We start from the raw sequence: 13156 nt of genomic DNA, 5'->3' as shown, positions 1-13156 counted from the left end.
ATAACGTAAGGTATACCATTTCACTAACTTTACTATATCAAATCTGGATCATCTGGGCTACAATATATCATTTGATGTTAGTTCCAAACATGTCGTACAACATATAAAAGCTGGCAAGTGTGCAGGAGAATCCAAAGAACACCTCTAACTAAATATCATTAGCATACCTATCAAACACAGAGACACAATTAGGACCTTTCATACATCAATAATAATTGAATTATTTTGACATTCCCAATTCAAAGGGAATCTCAAACAATTGTCAATAATTGTGCAATTGCAAGTTTGGCATTAGCTTTCAGAGAGCAAACTTACAGTTAGATTAACATGATGATACTTATAAAGAAAAGCATCAGAAAGCCCATCTTGACAGATCAAAATAAGGAATTTGAAAACGAGCACATTATTGCACAAACATACCAATATATTGTGACTCATCCAATTCACCACAAATATTTTGTGATTCAAACAACAAGTAAGCTTTAAAAAAAAAAAAATGATAAAACAGATACAATTTTTTGGTTGAATGAAAAACAAAATTAGATTTTATAGTGGCTTAAAATACTCACTACTGTGCAGTGGAGTTATTTTATAAAAGCAATCAAGTAATTTTTGCATGGATAGCGCACTTACTCTTATTGGATCTGGGTCCTCCATTCATTAACACAGCACAAATATGCAAAAGAAGCCCAAATGATACTGAAGACTGAAAATAAAGAGTTTTATTTTGTATTTTGTCATCAGCGCGTATGAGTTGCACAACTTCTTCAAGTTCGATGCTTTCCTTAAATTTCCAGTCATCAGTGACTGTATCTTTTGAGTACCATCCCAACCCTATCATCTCTACAAATGAACTAACCCAAACCAATCATCTCCATGATCTCCCTTCCCCCCCCCATGAAATATGCACCGATCAGCCAAAACATTATGACCATCTGCCTAATATCCTGTTGGTCCTCCATGTGCAGCCTCATATGCAGCAGGGTGCGATGCACTGTGTATTGTGACACATTCCTCCCGTGACCACCATTAAAATTTTCTGTGACTTGTGCCACAGTAGACCTTCTGTCAGTTTGAATCAGATGGGATAGCCTTCGTTGTCCTCGCGCATCGATGAGCCTTTGTTTGTGGTTTGTCCCTCCTCGGACCACTGTCGGTAGGTACTCACCACTGCTGACCGGGAGCACCCCACAAGCCTTGCTGTTTCAGAGATGCTCTGACCCAGTCGTCTGGCCATAATAATTTGGCCCTTACCAAAGTCGCTCAGGTCTTTACCCCTGCCCATTTCTCCTGAATCCAACACATCAACTGCAAGAACTGACTGTTCACTTGCTGCCTAATATATCCCACCCTTTGACAGGTTCTATTGTAAGAGGATAATCAATGTTATTCACTTCGCCTGTCAGTGGTCATAATGTTTGGGTTGATCGGTGTATCTCCAAGAAATTCCATCCATATCATTTTCACAGTCAACCTGCATCCGGAGAAACCATATCCACAGATAACCACCGCTTTCCTCCTCAGACTTCACCACCTTCCACTGCAATTGCACACCCCAAATCAATGCAAGTTGACATCGCATTGGGATCCTTGCTCTTTCTCTTGCACTCATCTTCATGGCAGATCTTTTCTAGTGTTTTTCCAATCACTTGCACTTCCAATCACTTGCACCTCCATACCCACCATAATCACTCTCCATACCCACCCCTCACTGCTTGAGTATCTATACGCAGTCCTCATAACCCTTCATTCATAACCACCGCTATCCACAATAATGGAGGATCATAACCTCCATTACCACAATTGTCAATGATTATGAACACAAGACCTTTATGCAAATTCAATCTTGCAAGTTGTATTTTGCGTGGCAACCCACGCGGTATTGCTTAAATGTATCAAAACTTGTATTGACTATGCACCTACTGTAGAGACGACATGAAGGGGAAATGGGAGGGTTGGTAGTAGACAGAAGAAGTCAGCACTTATTTTTCATCTCAACAAAATTCATCAAACAATGAGTGGCCAGAGCCGAGAACCTGCAACCACAATATGTTACATCCAGATTTGGTAAAGAATTACTAAAGTTGTTAATTATTAAGTACAATTCTTCACCTCCTCTTGACAAAGAAGCAATGCTAATCCCGGAAGGGAGGGGATACTGAGGGTGGTATGAACAAGAATAAAGGTTACCCTGGTTGCAAGGGTATCGAATATAGAATAAATCAAATGAACTTGTTGAGCAGATCAAAAGTGGCCGAAGAATTTTGGCTGGAAAATTAGGAGCTTGAGAATGGACAACCATATGATTTGGGGCCGTGATTTCCATCCTAAACCCCAGCCCCTCTCCAAATGTCAATACAAAAGGAGATAGTGCTTGAGTAGAGCTTGAGAAATGTGTGGGAAGAAATATCAGTAAATGAGAAGAGATGATAAGGAAATGTGAGGTGATAAGAGGAGGTAATCAGAGATGTTTTGGCAAAACAACATAGAAAGTAGAATAAATTGCACAATAGAATACAAAATACATTATCCAATTGGCTAAATAATCACTCTACCACAATGAGTCCTCGAAAAGTGGGGCGAGAAGTATCTTACATCGATAACAATTTAAACACAGGGCTAAAATACAACCAAGAAGAACAATAAAATGCAAAAAAGAAAATGAAGTCAAGCTGCACAAGGAGAAAATAAGAGAAATGTTCAAACATTTTGAAACTGCATCTTAAAGAGGAGAATAGAGTGGTTTGGGGAAAGAATTCCAGATCTTGGGGACCAAATAGTTGAATGCACTGATACAGGGAATGGAGTGATTAAAAAGAGATCCAAAGGTTTAAAAAGATTTGGGCGTAAAGAGTAACAAAATCATGGAGGAATTTATAATTGAGATACTAGTTAATGGTGTTCCAATGTACATTGAAAGCACAGTCTTGGTTAACTGGAGTAAGAACTGTGTGTTCAGAAGAATGATCCCGATCCAAAACATCACCTATCCATACTCTCCAGAAATGCTGCCTGACCTGCTGAGTCATTCCAGCACATTGTGGCTTTTGGGGCACAGTAAGGGCACAGGCAGCAGAATGTTAAATGACGTCTTTTTGGAAGAACAGAATGAAAAAGACCAACCAACGGTGCTAGAAGAAATCAATCTGGAAGTAAAAGATACAATCTGGAAGTAACAGCTGCAGATTGTTTCAGCAAATGAGCCTATTTCAATATGTATGCATTAGGAGAGGAAATTAGCACTCTTTGTTTTGAAGAAACACAAGTTTTGGAATGTATTTCAAGGAACAGAAACGTATTGAAAAGTTTTGAACATATTTCAAAATCAATTATGACAAAGATGAGAAACTGTCTAATTCACAGTTGTTGTGTGACAAACAATGGAAAGTAATTTATAACTTACTTTGGAAATATTGCAGTCATCTGTGCAGAGGCAAATCCTTTTCTACAGCCACCTTCTGTGACATTTCCATTTTTATAGTTCAATTCTGCTGAGCTGGAGAAAAAGAGAACAAAAGTAAAAGCAAATCAGATAAGTGATATAATAGCACAAGATGGATACAAATTATGGGAGGGGGCAATACATGACTTCATATTAGCACACGCTGCAGAAAAGTAATCTAATTTATCTCACTCCCTTAGGTCATAACTATTTGTTTTTCTAAATATTTATCAATTTCCTTTCTTAATGGTCACTGGGGATTTGAATTCTAACATTGTTACTGGACAGATACTACTTAACTTGATAGCTCTCATCATATCAAAACATATCTCCTACCTTCTTCCTTCATGGTCTTTGATATAATGTATGTCTTTCCTTACCGGTCAACCACCCGAAGGAAATTGTTCTCTCTATTTACTTTTTCAACGCTCTTCATAATTTTATACATACCTCTCTCATTGCTCAACCTTTTATATCCTAACGAAATGAGCCTCAGCTTCTCTAGTCTCTCCACATAACATGCCTGTCATTCCCATTATCATTTTAATAAATCTCTTCTGTATCCTCTCCGTGGCATTTACATTTTTCCTGAAATAGAGTACTCAAAATTAGTCACAATAAAAGCTTGCATTTAAGATAATGCCTATAATAAAATAACCTACTGAAAGGCATTTTCAAGGAGCAAACTTGAAGATATAAGGATCGATGAGGTAGATTTTCAACTTTATTGTAGAGAAAGACTAAGAAGCAGATAAAGGAGGGGGAAGCTCAATATTCAGGGTAAGAACAGCTGAAGAAGCTGAGTATTCTTAATAAGTGGTGTAGTGAGGGAGCTGAGAATCATCTGCTCTCCAATCTCTCTTAAGGAAATTAGCATTATTCTTTTTCCTACCATGTACTGCGCCACCTGCCACCATTATGTTTATCTTGTCGACTATCTTTGGTAATCTTTGTCAAAACTTGCTCTGAACTTGCCATAATTCTCAAAAGCAAGTTCTGTTCATTGCCATATGTGTCCTTCGGAGATCCGAAGAGCCTAATAGTGTACAGTGGTCTTTTCAGTAATTAAGCTAATCCAGCAAAAAGCAATGTTTTGCTCCCTTGTCCCTTTTATGTTAGTTATTTAAAACTGTTCAAAAGTCATTTAATAACTTCCCTTCCAAGACCTTTCATATATTAAAGAATAATAGAAAACTAGTAAGGGCAATAAGTGAATGTAGCATTTAGTTTGGTCACACTTTCTTTGCAGCTGAACAATGAGCCTTGGAGCAAGTTGCCCACATTTTGCTTATGCCTGAAAATTTGTCCCCAGCAACTGCCAAGACAAGGTCTTTGCCAAGTTTCTTCCATATAACAACATCAATCACAATGGCTTGAGTAAGAAAAGAAAAAAAAGTTTTGAAAAGCCTTAAAAAATACCTTAACCTTCTAAAACATAACAATGGAATCGGATATCTAGGATATAATGCATCCAGAGGTGTTAAATGCGCCTAATGATACATCGGAAATGCATCAGTCATTTGGACTAAAACTGCATGAAAGCAATCTGACAAATGATGGTTAAAGCAAAAAACTTAGAATCAATTCAACTAAAAGTTGCAAATGATCATGCCCAATTGTCTTCATCGAAGAATGCTGGATCACAAGACCTTATAGGAGGGATTTCAATGAGCAGGTGCAACCGCCAAAATGGCAAGAAATTTCATAGGGAACTGTCATACTCAATATCTAAATGTTACAATGTAAAGTCAAAGATATGTTGGAGCTGAGATGTCAACACATCTGGACCATGTCCAGGGACAGTTCTGCGTAAAAAAGGAATGTTCGTAATATTCAGCACTTCAGAGAGCAAAGAAGGTTATTGTTTCAGGTCAACAATCTTTGATTTGGAGATTTACACTGTCTGCGGGTTAATAAAAAAACTTTCTGGATTGAGTAGAACTAAAGAGCTTGTTGCACTTTGTATCTGACTCCTTAACTTTACTGTAACTGTAACATAACTGTATGAGCAGCAACCCCACTCTTTGAACAAGTTCAGGTTTTGTGTTTATTTATTATCTCACTTGATATTTATGTCTTTTAATGTTTAATGTATTTCAAATTAACTTATTTATCTGCATTTTAATTAATTTAAATATTTATTTTTTGATTAATTAAATCCACTCATCTGTTTTCCGGAGCGGCCTGAAATAGGCCGCGGGATTTTCTCCGCCCGGCGGGGGCTTCAATGTCGGGAGCCCCGACGTGCAGCGGCAGCGTCTTCGCCTGCCCGAATTGCGGGGCTTGGGTCGGCCCGCTGCGGACCTTTCACCGTCCGGCACGGCCAGGAACGTGGCAACTTCAACAGCCTGACCGCGGGAGAAGACGGCAGGGGAAGAGAAAAGATATTCTGGCCTTCCATCACAGTGAGGAGGTGACTGGAGGAGACTCACTGTGATGGATGTTTCTTTTTTTTTTGTGTTGTTTGTGATTGTGAGTGAAATTGTTGATTTTTATTGCTCTATTGCTGGACTGTGGGTGACCTTTCATTTCACTGCACATCTTGTATGTGCATGTGACAAATAAACTTGACTTTACTTGACTTGTATTTATAGAAACATAGAAAATAGGTGCAGGAGTAGGCCATTTGGCCCTTCAAGCCTGCACCGCCATTCAATATGATCATGGCTGATCATCCAACTCAGTATCCTGTACTTGCCTTCTCTCCATACCCCCTGATCCCTTTAGCCACAAGGGCCACATCTAACTCCCTCTTAAATATAGCCAATGAACTGGCCTCAACTACCCTCTGTGGCAGAGAATTCCACAGACTCACCACTCTCTGTGAGAAAACAAACTCTCATCTCGGTCCTAAAAGACTTCCCCCTTATCCTTAAACTGTGACCCCTTGTTCTGGACTTCCCCAACATCGGGAACAATCTTCCTGCATCTAGCCTGTCCAATCCCTTAAGAATTTTATAAGTTTCTATAAGATCCCCCCTCAATCTTCTAAATTCCAGCGAGTACAAGCCGAGTCTATCCAGTCTTTCTTCATATGAAAGTCCTGCCATCCCAGGAATCAATCTGGTGAACCTTCTCTGTACTCCCTCTATGGCAAGAATGTCTTTCCTCAGATTAGGAGACCAAAACTGTACGCAATACTCCAGGTGTGGTCTCACCAAAGCCCTGTACAACTGCAGCAGAACAGTTATAGGCTGCCCTGACTCATGGAGAAACGGTGAACAGTTCCTGCATGGTCCTTCCCGTGGATTCTGCAATGCAAGAGAGTGGTCATAGTTTTAACTCAGGGCCAAGTGCATGCAGCATACTGGATTGCGCTCAATGCAGTCTATTTTTACATCTTTATGTCAGCGCTTTTGCTGCACAATTATTCTGAATAGTAGGCTGATTCAATGGTTTCATTTGTAAGGCATTGATTCATCCTGCAGGGTGAATAAATCTCTCCTTATCTCTGTCCTGAATGGCCAATCTTTATTTTGAGTTTGTTTCCCTCGTGTTTTTGACATTCCAGCTGGGGGAAACTGCCCTATCAACCCATGTTTCCCTAGAGTCTGGCTCAATAACTATAATTAAGACATCTATTATGTTGCATTTAAACCCTCCTATAATAGCCAACATGAATTTGCTTGTAAAATATGTATATTCACTTTCAGTGATTAATGTACAATGTCACCCAGAACAACCAATATGTTTCATTTTAAAAAAGTTCCATTTGTTTTCTACCAAAGTGAACCACTTCACATTTTTCCACAACTTACAACTTGCCCATTCACTAACCTCCAACACATCTCTGCATACTCTTAATAATCAAGTCTACCACCCAGCAGGCTTTGGTATATCACACTTGTTCCCTCATCCAAAATATTGTAGATTGTGAATAGCAGATGCCTCATTGCCAATCTCTACAACATCCCAGTAGTTTGAACTTCTCAACCTGAAAATATTTACTCTGTCCTACCCTATCCAATTTATTTGTGGCTAAAGGGATCAGGGGGGTATGGAGAGAAGGCAGGTACAGGATACTGAGTTGGATGATCAGCCATGATCATATTGAATGGCGGTGCAGGCTCGAAGGGCCGAATGGCCTACTCCTGCACCTATTTTCTATGTTTCTATGTTTCTATTATTACAGGTAGTTCTGCTATAACTGTTATTTGTCCATTACACAAATTATATATAATGCGAGTAATGAATTAGGGAACACTATTTGCAGTGCGCAGGCTAAATTGGTTATAATACAAATTTTAATTGGAAAGATAAGCAGACAAAAGCTTGGAAAAAAACTGTTCCCATGTAACCTCCATGCATTGAACAGACACCACTGTTTCTTAAATACACAGCTACTACTTTAACCATGGGCAGTAATTGAAATTGAAAAACAATTGCTTCTATTGACACGTGCAATGACTACCCAACCCCAGTCATTCTTTCTTTTTCTCTCTTCCATCTGACAGAAGATACAAAAGCTTGAAAGCACATAATCAGAATCAAGAACAGCTCCTTCCCCACTGCTATCACTCTTGAATATATTACCGATTTAGAGGAGGGAATTAAATGTAACATCTCCAAGTTTGCGGGTGACACAAAGCTAGGTGGCAGTGTGAGCTGCGAGGAGGATGCTATGAGGCTGCCGGGTGACTTGGATAGGTTGGGTGAGTGGGCAGATGCATGGCAGATGCAGTACAATGTGGATAAATCTGAGGTTATCTACTTTGGTGGCAAGAACAGGAAGGCAGATTATTATCTGAATGGTGTCAGATTAGGAAAAGGGGAGGTGCAATGAGACCTGGGTGTGCTTGTACATCAGTCACTGAAAGTAAGCATGCAGGTATAGCAGGCAGTGAAGAAAGCTAATGGCATGTTGGCCTTCATAGCGAGAGGATGTGAGTTTAGGAGCAAGGAGGTCCTACTGCAGTTGTACAGGGCCCTGGTGAGACTGCACCTGGAGTATTGTGTGCAATTTTGGTCTCCTGACTTGCGGAAGGACATTATTGCTATTGAGGGAGTGCAGCGTGGGTTCACCAGGTTAATTCCCGGGATGGCGGGACTGACATATGATGAAAGAATGGGTTGACTGTGTTTGTATTCGCTGGAATTTAGAAGGATGAGAGGGGATGTTATAGAAACATAAAATTCTTAGAGGATTGGACAGGGAAGATGCAGGAAAAATGTTCCCGATATTGGGGGAGTCCAAAACCAGGGGTCACAGTTTAAGAATAAGGGTTAGGCCATTTAGGACTGAGATGAGGAGGAACCTTTTCACCCAGAGAGATGTGAATCTGGAATTCTCTGCCACAGAAGGCATTGGAGGCCAATTCACTGGATGTTTTCAAGAGTTACATTTAGCTCTTAGGGTTAAAGGAATCAAGGGATATGGAGAAAAAGCAGGAACAGGGTACTGATTTTAGATGATCAGCCATGATCATATTGAATGGCGGTGCTGGCTCGAAGGGCCGAATGGCCCATTCCTGCACCTATTTTTTTTAATGTTTTCTATGTTTCTAGGCATCTCTCGTATGCTAGGGATGTTTCCACGATCTTTCAATCTACATCAAAGCGGCCCTTGATATTATACAACATAACAAGGCAGCCTTTAGTATTTCTAACTTGTAGTAACAAAATATACTAACAGCTATTAAAAAGACCTTTAATTTTGAAAATCCTGCAAAAATAACTTTGTTATTATGAGTCTGAAACTCTCCAACTCCTAATTCCCTTTCCCCCATTGACATATCATACAAGATTTCTTAGGAACACAACTATCCCTGTATTTGGTCTTCTGCCTGTTTAGCAACCCCCAATACATGCCAGTATGGTACCCTCCCATGTCCTCGAAAATAGTTTAATAATTCTGTGTGGCAACTTATCAAAGTGCTTCCGAAATTCCAAATAAACCACACTCACTTGTTCACTTGCTTTGGCACAGCCCACATAATGAAACACCACTCACACCCCAGTCATTCTTTCTTTTTCCCCTCTCCTGTCGAGCAGAAGATACAAAGCATATAACCAGATTCAAGTACAGCTTCTTCCCCACTATCAGACTTTTGAACGAACCTCTAGGATTCCTGGGATGTATCCCCAATCTTCCAATCGATGTCAATTTGGCCCTGGCACATCTTTTATCTGCATTTTCTATATTATATTACTATATTATATCACTTTTTCACTATTCATCATATCACTATGTACAAATGCAAAAAAACACTTCATCAGTTTGTCAAACATAATTTTTTTTCAGATATCTATGTTGCTTCCGCCTAATTCTATTATTATTTTTTCAGGTGTCCTGGTACCATTTTCTGAGTAATTAATACTATCTCCCAACTACTGATGTCAGCATAACTGGCACTTCTTCCTTTCATATTTGAGTGTTCTCCACTTTCTCATTTTGTCTTGAAGTGTTCTGTGGAAATCATTCCAGAATCTCTGTTGGAAGATGACAATTAGTGCATCAACCATGCCAATATCCACCTCCTGTGATTCAGATCCTAAGGCCTTGGGAATTTATCAGCTTTAAGTTCCATTAATTTCTCCAATACTATGATTTTCCTTTTTACATTTCTCATGAAGTTTTGACAGGCCCTTTTTATGTAATTGCTATAATTACATTTATATTCTGCTTTCTCTTTCCTTATCAATTTCTTAGTCCAACTTTGCTGACATCTGAATGTTTCCCAATCCTCAGGCTTCCAACTATTTTGTGGTAATAAGCCTTTCTTTTTCATCAAATATAATCTTTAACTTTTCTTGTTAGCCAAAGCTGGACCATTTTACCTGTTCGGTTTTGCAGCAAAAACGGAATCTATTGTAAACAATCCATTAGATTTTAAAATGCTAGCCACTGTTTATTTTCTATCATACCTTTTAATATAGTTTCCCAGTCTTGCACAGCCAACTTTTACTTCATGGGTTCCTTGCTTGTTTTTTTAAAAACATTTAAGACTCTGGTTTCAGATGGAACAAAATCACTTTCAAATCTTCATTAAAAATTGTACGATCATTCGTCCCTAACGTTGTATCTAAGAACTTTGGCCAGTGATCAATAGAAATAATCTGACATTCTAGTTTGACAGCTGTGGAATTTAAATTCAAAAAATTAAATAAATCTGAAATTGTAAAAAAATTGCTATCATTAACATTAATCAAAAAAGTTGTAGTAGTTTCAGAATAAGAAAGGAGTAATCACTTTGATGAGATTGTACTATGCCCCCCCCCCCCAAATAGTCAAGGGAATTAGAGGAGCAAATATGTAAAGAGACTGCAGATACCTTTAGAAGTAATACATTGCAAATGGAAAGGCAAAAGGGAAAATCGGAAGTGTCGGTATTACAGTATAGCAAAGGGGATTACAGAGGCATGAGGCGGGAGCTGGCCAAAATTGATTGGAAGGAGGCCCTAGCAGGGAAGACGGTAGAACAGCAATGGCAGGTATTCCTGGGAATAATGCAGAGGTTGCAGGATCAATTTATTCCAAAGAGGTGGAAAGACTCTAAGGGGAGTAAGAGACACCTGTGGCTGACGAGGGAAGTCAGGGACAGCATAAAAATTAAGGAGAGGAAGTATAACATAGCAAAGAAGAGTGGGAAGACAGAGGATTGGGACTCTTTTAAAGAGCAACAAAAGTTAACTAAAAAGGCAATACGGGGAGAAAAGATGAGGTACGAGGGTAAACTAGCCAATAATATAAAGGAGGATAGCAAAAGTTTTTTTAGGTACGTGAAGAGGAAAAAAATAGTCAAGGCAAATGTGGGTCCCTTGAAGACAGAAGCAGGGGAATTTATTATGGGGAACAAAGAAATGGCAGACGAGTTAAACCGTTACTTTGGATCTGTCTTCACTGAGGAAGATACACACAATCTCCCAAATGTTCTAAGGGCCGGAGAACCTAGGGTGATGGAGGAACTGAAGGAAATCCACATTAGGCAGGAAATGGTTTTGGGTAGACTGATGGGACTGAAGGCTGATAAATCCCCAGGGCCTGATGGTCTGCATCCCAGAGTACTTAAGGAGGTGGCTCTAGAAATAGTGGAAGCATTGGAGATCATTTTTCAATGTTCTATAGATTCAGGATCAGTTCCTGTGGATTGGAGGATAGCAAATGTTATCCCACTTTTTAAGAAAGGAGGGAGAGAGAAAACGGGGAATTATAGACCAGTTAGTCTGACATCAGTGGTGGGGAAGATGCTGGAGTCAATTATAAAAGACGAAATTGCTGAGCATTTGGATAGCAGTAACGGGATCATTCCGAGTCAGCATGGATTTACGAAGGTGAAATCATGCTTGACAAATCTACTGGAATTTTTTGAGGATGTAACTAGGAAAATTGACAAGGGAGAGTCAGTGGATGTGGTGTACCTCGACTTTCAGAAAGCCTTCGACAAGGTCCCACATAGGAGATTAGTGGGCAAAATTAGGGCACATGGTATTGGGGGTAGGGTACTGACATGGATAGAAAATTGTTGACAGACAGAAAGCAAAGAGTGGGGATAAATGGGTCCCTTTCGGAATGGCAGGCAGTGACCAGTGGGGTACCGCAAGGTTCGGTGCTGGGACCCCAGCTATTTACGATATACATTAATGACTTAGACGAAGGGATTAAAAGTACCATTAGCAAATTTGCAGATGATACTAAGTTGGGGGGTAGTGTGAATTGTGAGGAAGATGCAATAAGGCTGCAGGGTGACTTGGACAGGTTGTGTGAGTGGGCGGATACATGGCAGATGCAGTTTAATGTAGATAAGTGTGAGGTTATTCACTTTGGAAGTAAGAATAGAAAGGCAGATTATTATCTGAATGGTGTCAAGTTAGGAGGAGGGGGAGTTCAACGAGATCTGGGTGTCCTAGTGCATCAGTCAATGAAAGGAAGCATGCAGGTACAGCAGGCAGTGAAGAAAGCCAATGGAATGTTGGCCTTCGTAACAAGAGGAGTTGAGTATAGGAGCAAAGAGGTCCTTCTACAGTTGTACCGGGCCCTGGTGAGACCGCACCTGGAGTACTGTGTGCAGTTTTGGTCTCCAAATTTGAGGAAGGATATTCTTGCTATGGAGGGCGTGCAGCGTAGGTTCACTAGGTTAATTCCCGGAATGGCGGGACTGTCGTATGTTGAAAGGCTGGAGCGATTGGGCTTGTATACACTGGAATTTAGAAGGATGAGGGGGGATCTTATTGAAACATATAAGATAATTAGGGGATTGGACACATTAGAGGCAGATAACATGTTCCCAATGTTAGGGGAGTCCAGAACAAGGGGCCACAGTTTGAGAATAAGGGGTAGGCCATTTAGAACGGAGATGAGGAAGAACTTTTTCAGTCAGAGGGTGGTGAAGGTGTGGAATTCTCTGCCTCAGAAGGCAGTGGAGGCCAGTTCGTTGGATGCTTTCAAGAGAGAGCTGGATAGAGCTCTTGAGGATAGCGGAGTGAGGGGGTATGGGGAGAAGGCAGGAACGGGGTACTGATTGAGTGATCAGCCATGATCGCATTGAATGGCGGTGCTGGCTCGAAGGGCTGAATGGCCTACTCCTGCACCTATTGTCTATTGTCTATTGTCTATTGTAACAGCAGGTGATTTTATCTGCCCAATTATAGACTGGAGTGCTAAGGGATTTGGACAGAAATTGTCGTGGCCCTATACTCGATGTACTTTTGGAAAATGTGGTTGGGCAAGTGAATGAAGTGCCACATGTCATATTTCAAAATGCTCCAACAGAGAAG

General features: G+C 40.2%; 1 protein-coding gene across 8 annotated transcripts in view; it reads right to left on the bottom strand.

The window, feature by feature from the left end:
- The window catches only part of st3gal3a (ST3 beta-galactoside alpha-2,3-sialyltransferase 3a), a 350137-nt gene that overhangs the window by 206609 nt on the left and 130372 nt on the right, over positions 1-13156 (bottom strand). For all 8 annotated transcript variants that reach the window (XM_078408347.1, XM_078408350.1, XM_078408351.1 and 5 more), the window contains one exon: positions 3404-3496. In XM_078408347.1, the coding sequence (XP_078264473.1) occupies positions 3404-3496 (93 nt within the window). The remainder of the gene's footprint in view (positions 1-3403; positions 3497-13156) is intronic.

The sequence above is a fragment of the Rhinoraja longicauda genome, chromosome 11 (assembly GCF_053455715.1).
Source record: "Rhinoraja longicauda isolate Sanriku21f chromosome 11, sRhiLon1.1, whole genome shotgun sequence".
Lineage (NCBI taxonomy): Eukaryota > Metazoa > Chordata > Chondrichthyes > Rajiformes > Arhynchobatidae > Rhinoraja > Rhinoraja longicauda.
Note: the sequence above shows the minus strand (reverse complement) of the source record. Positions and strands in the feature narration are given on the sequence as shown.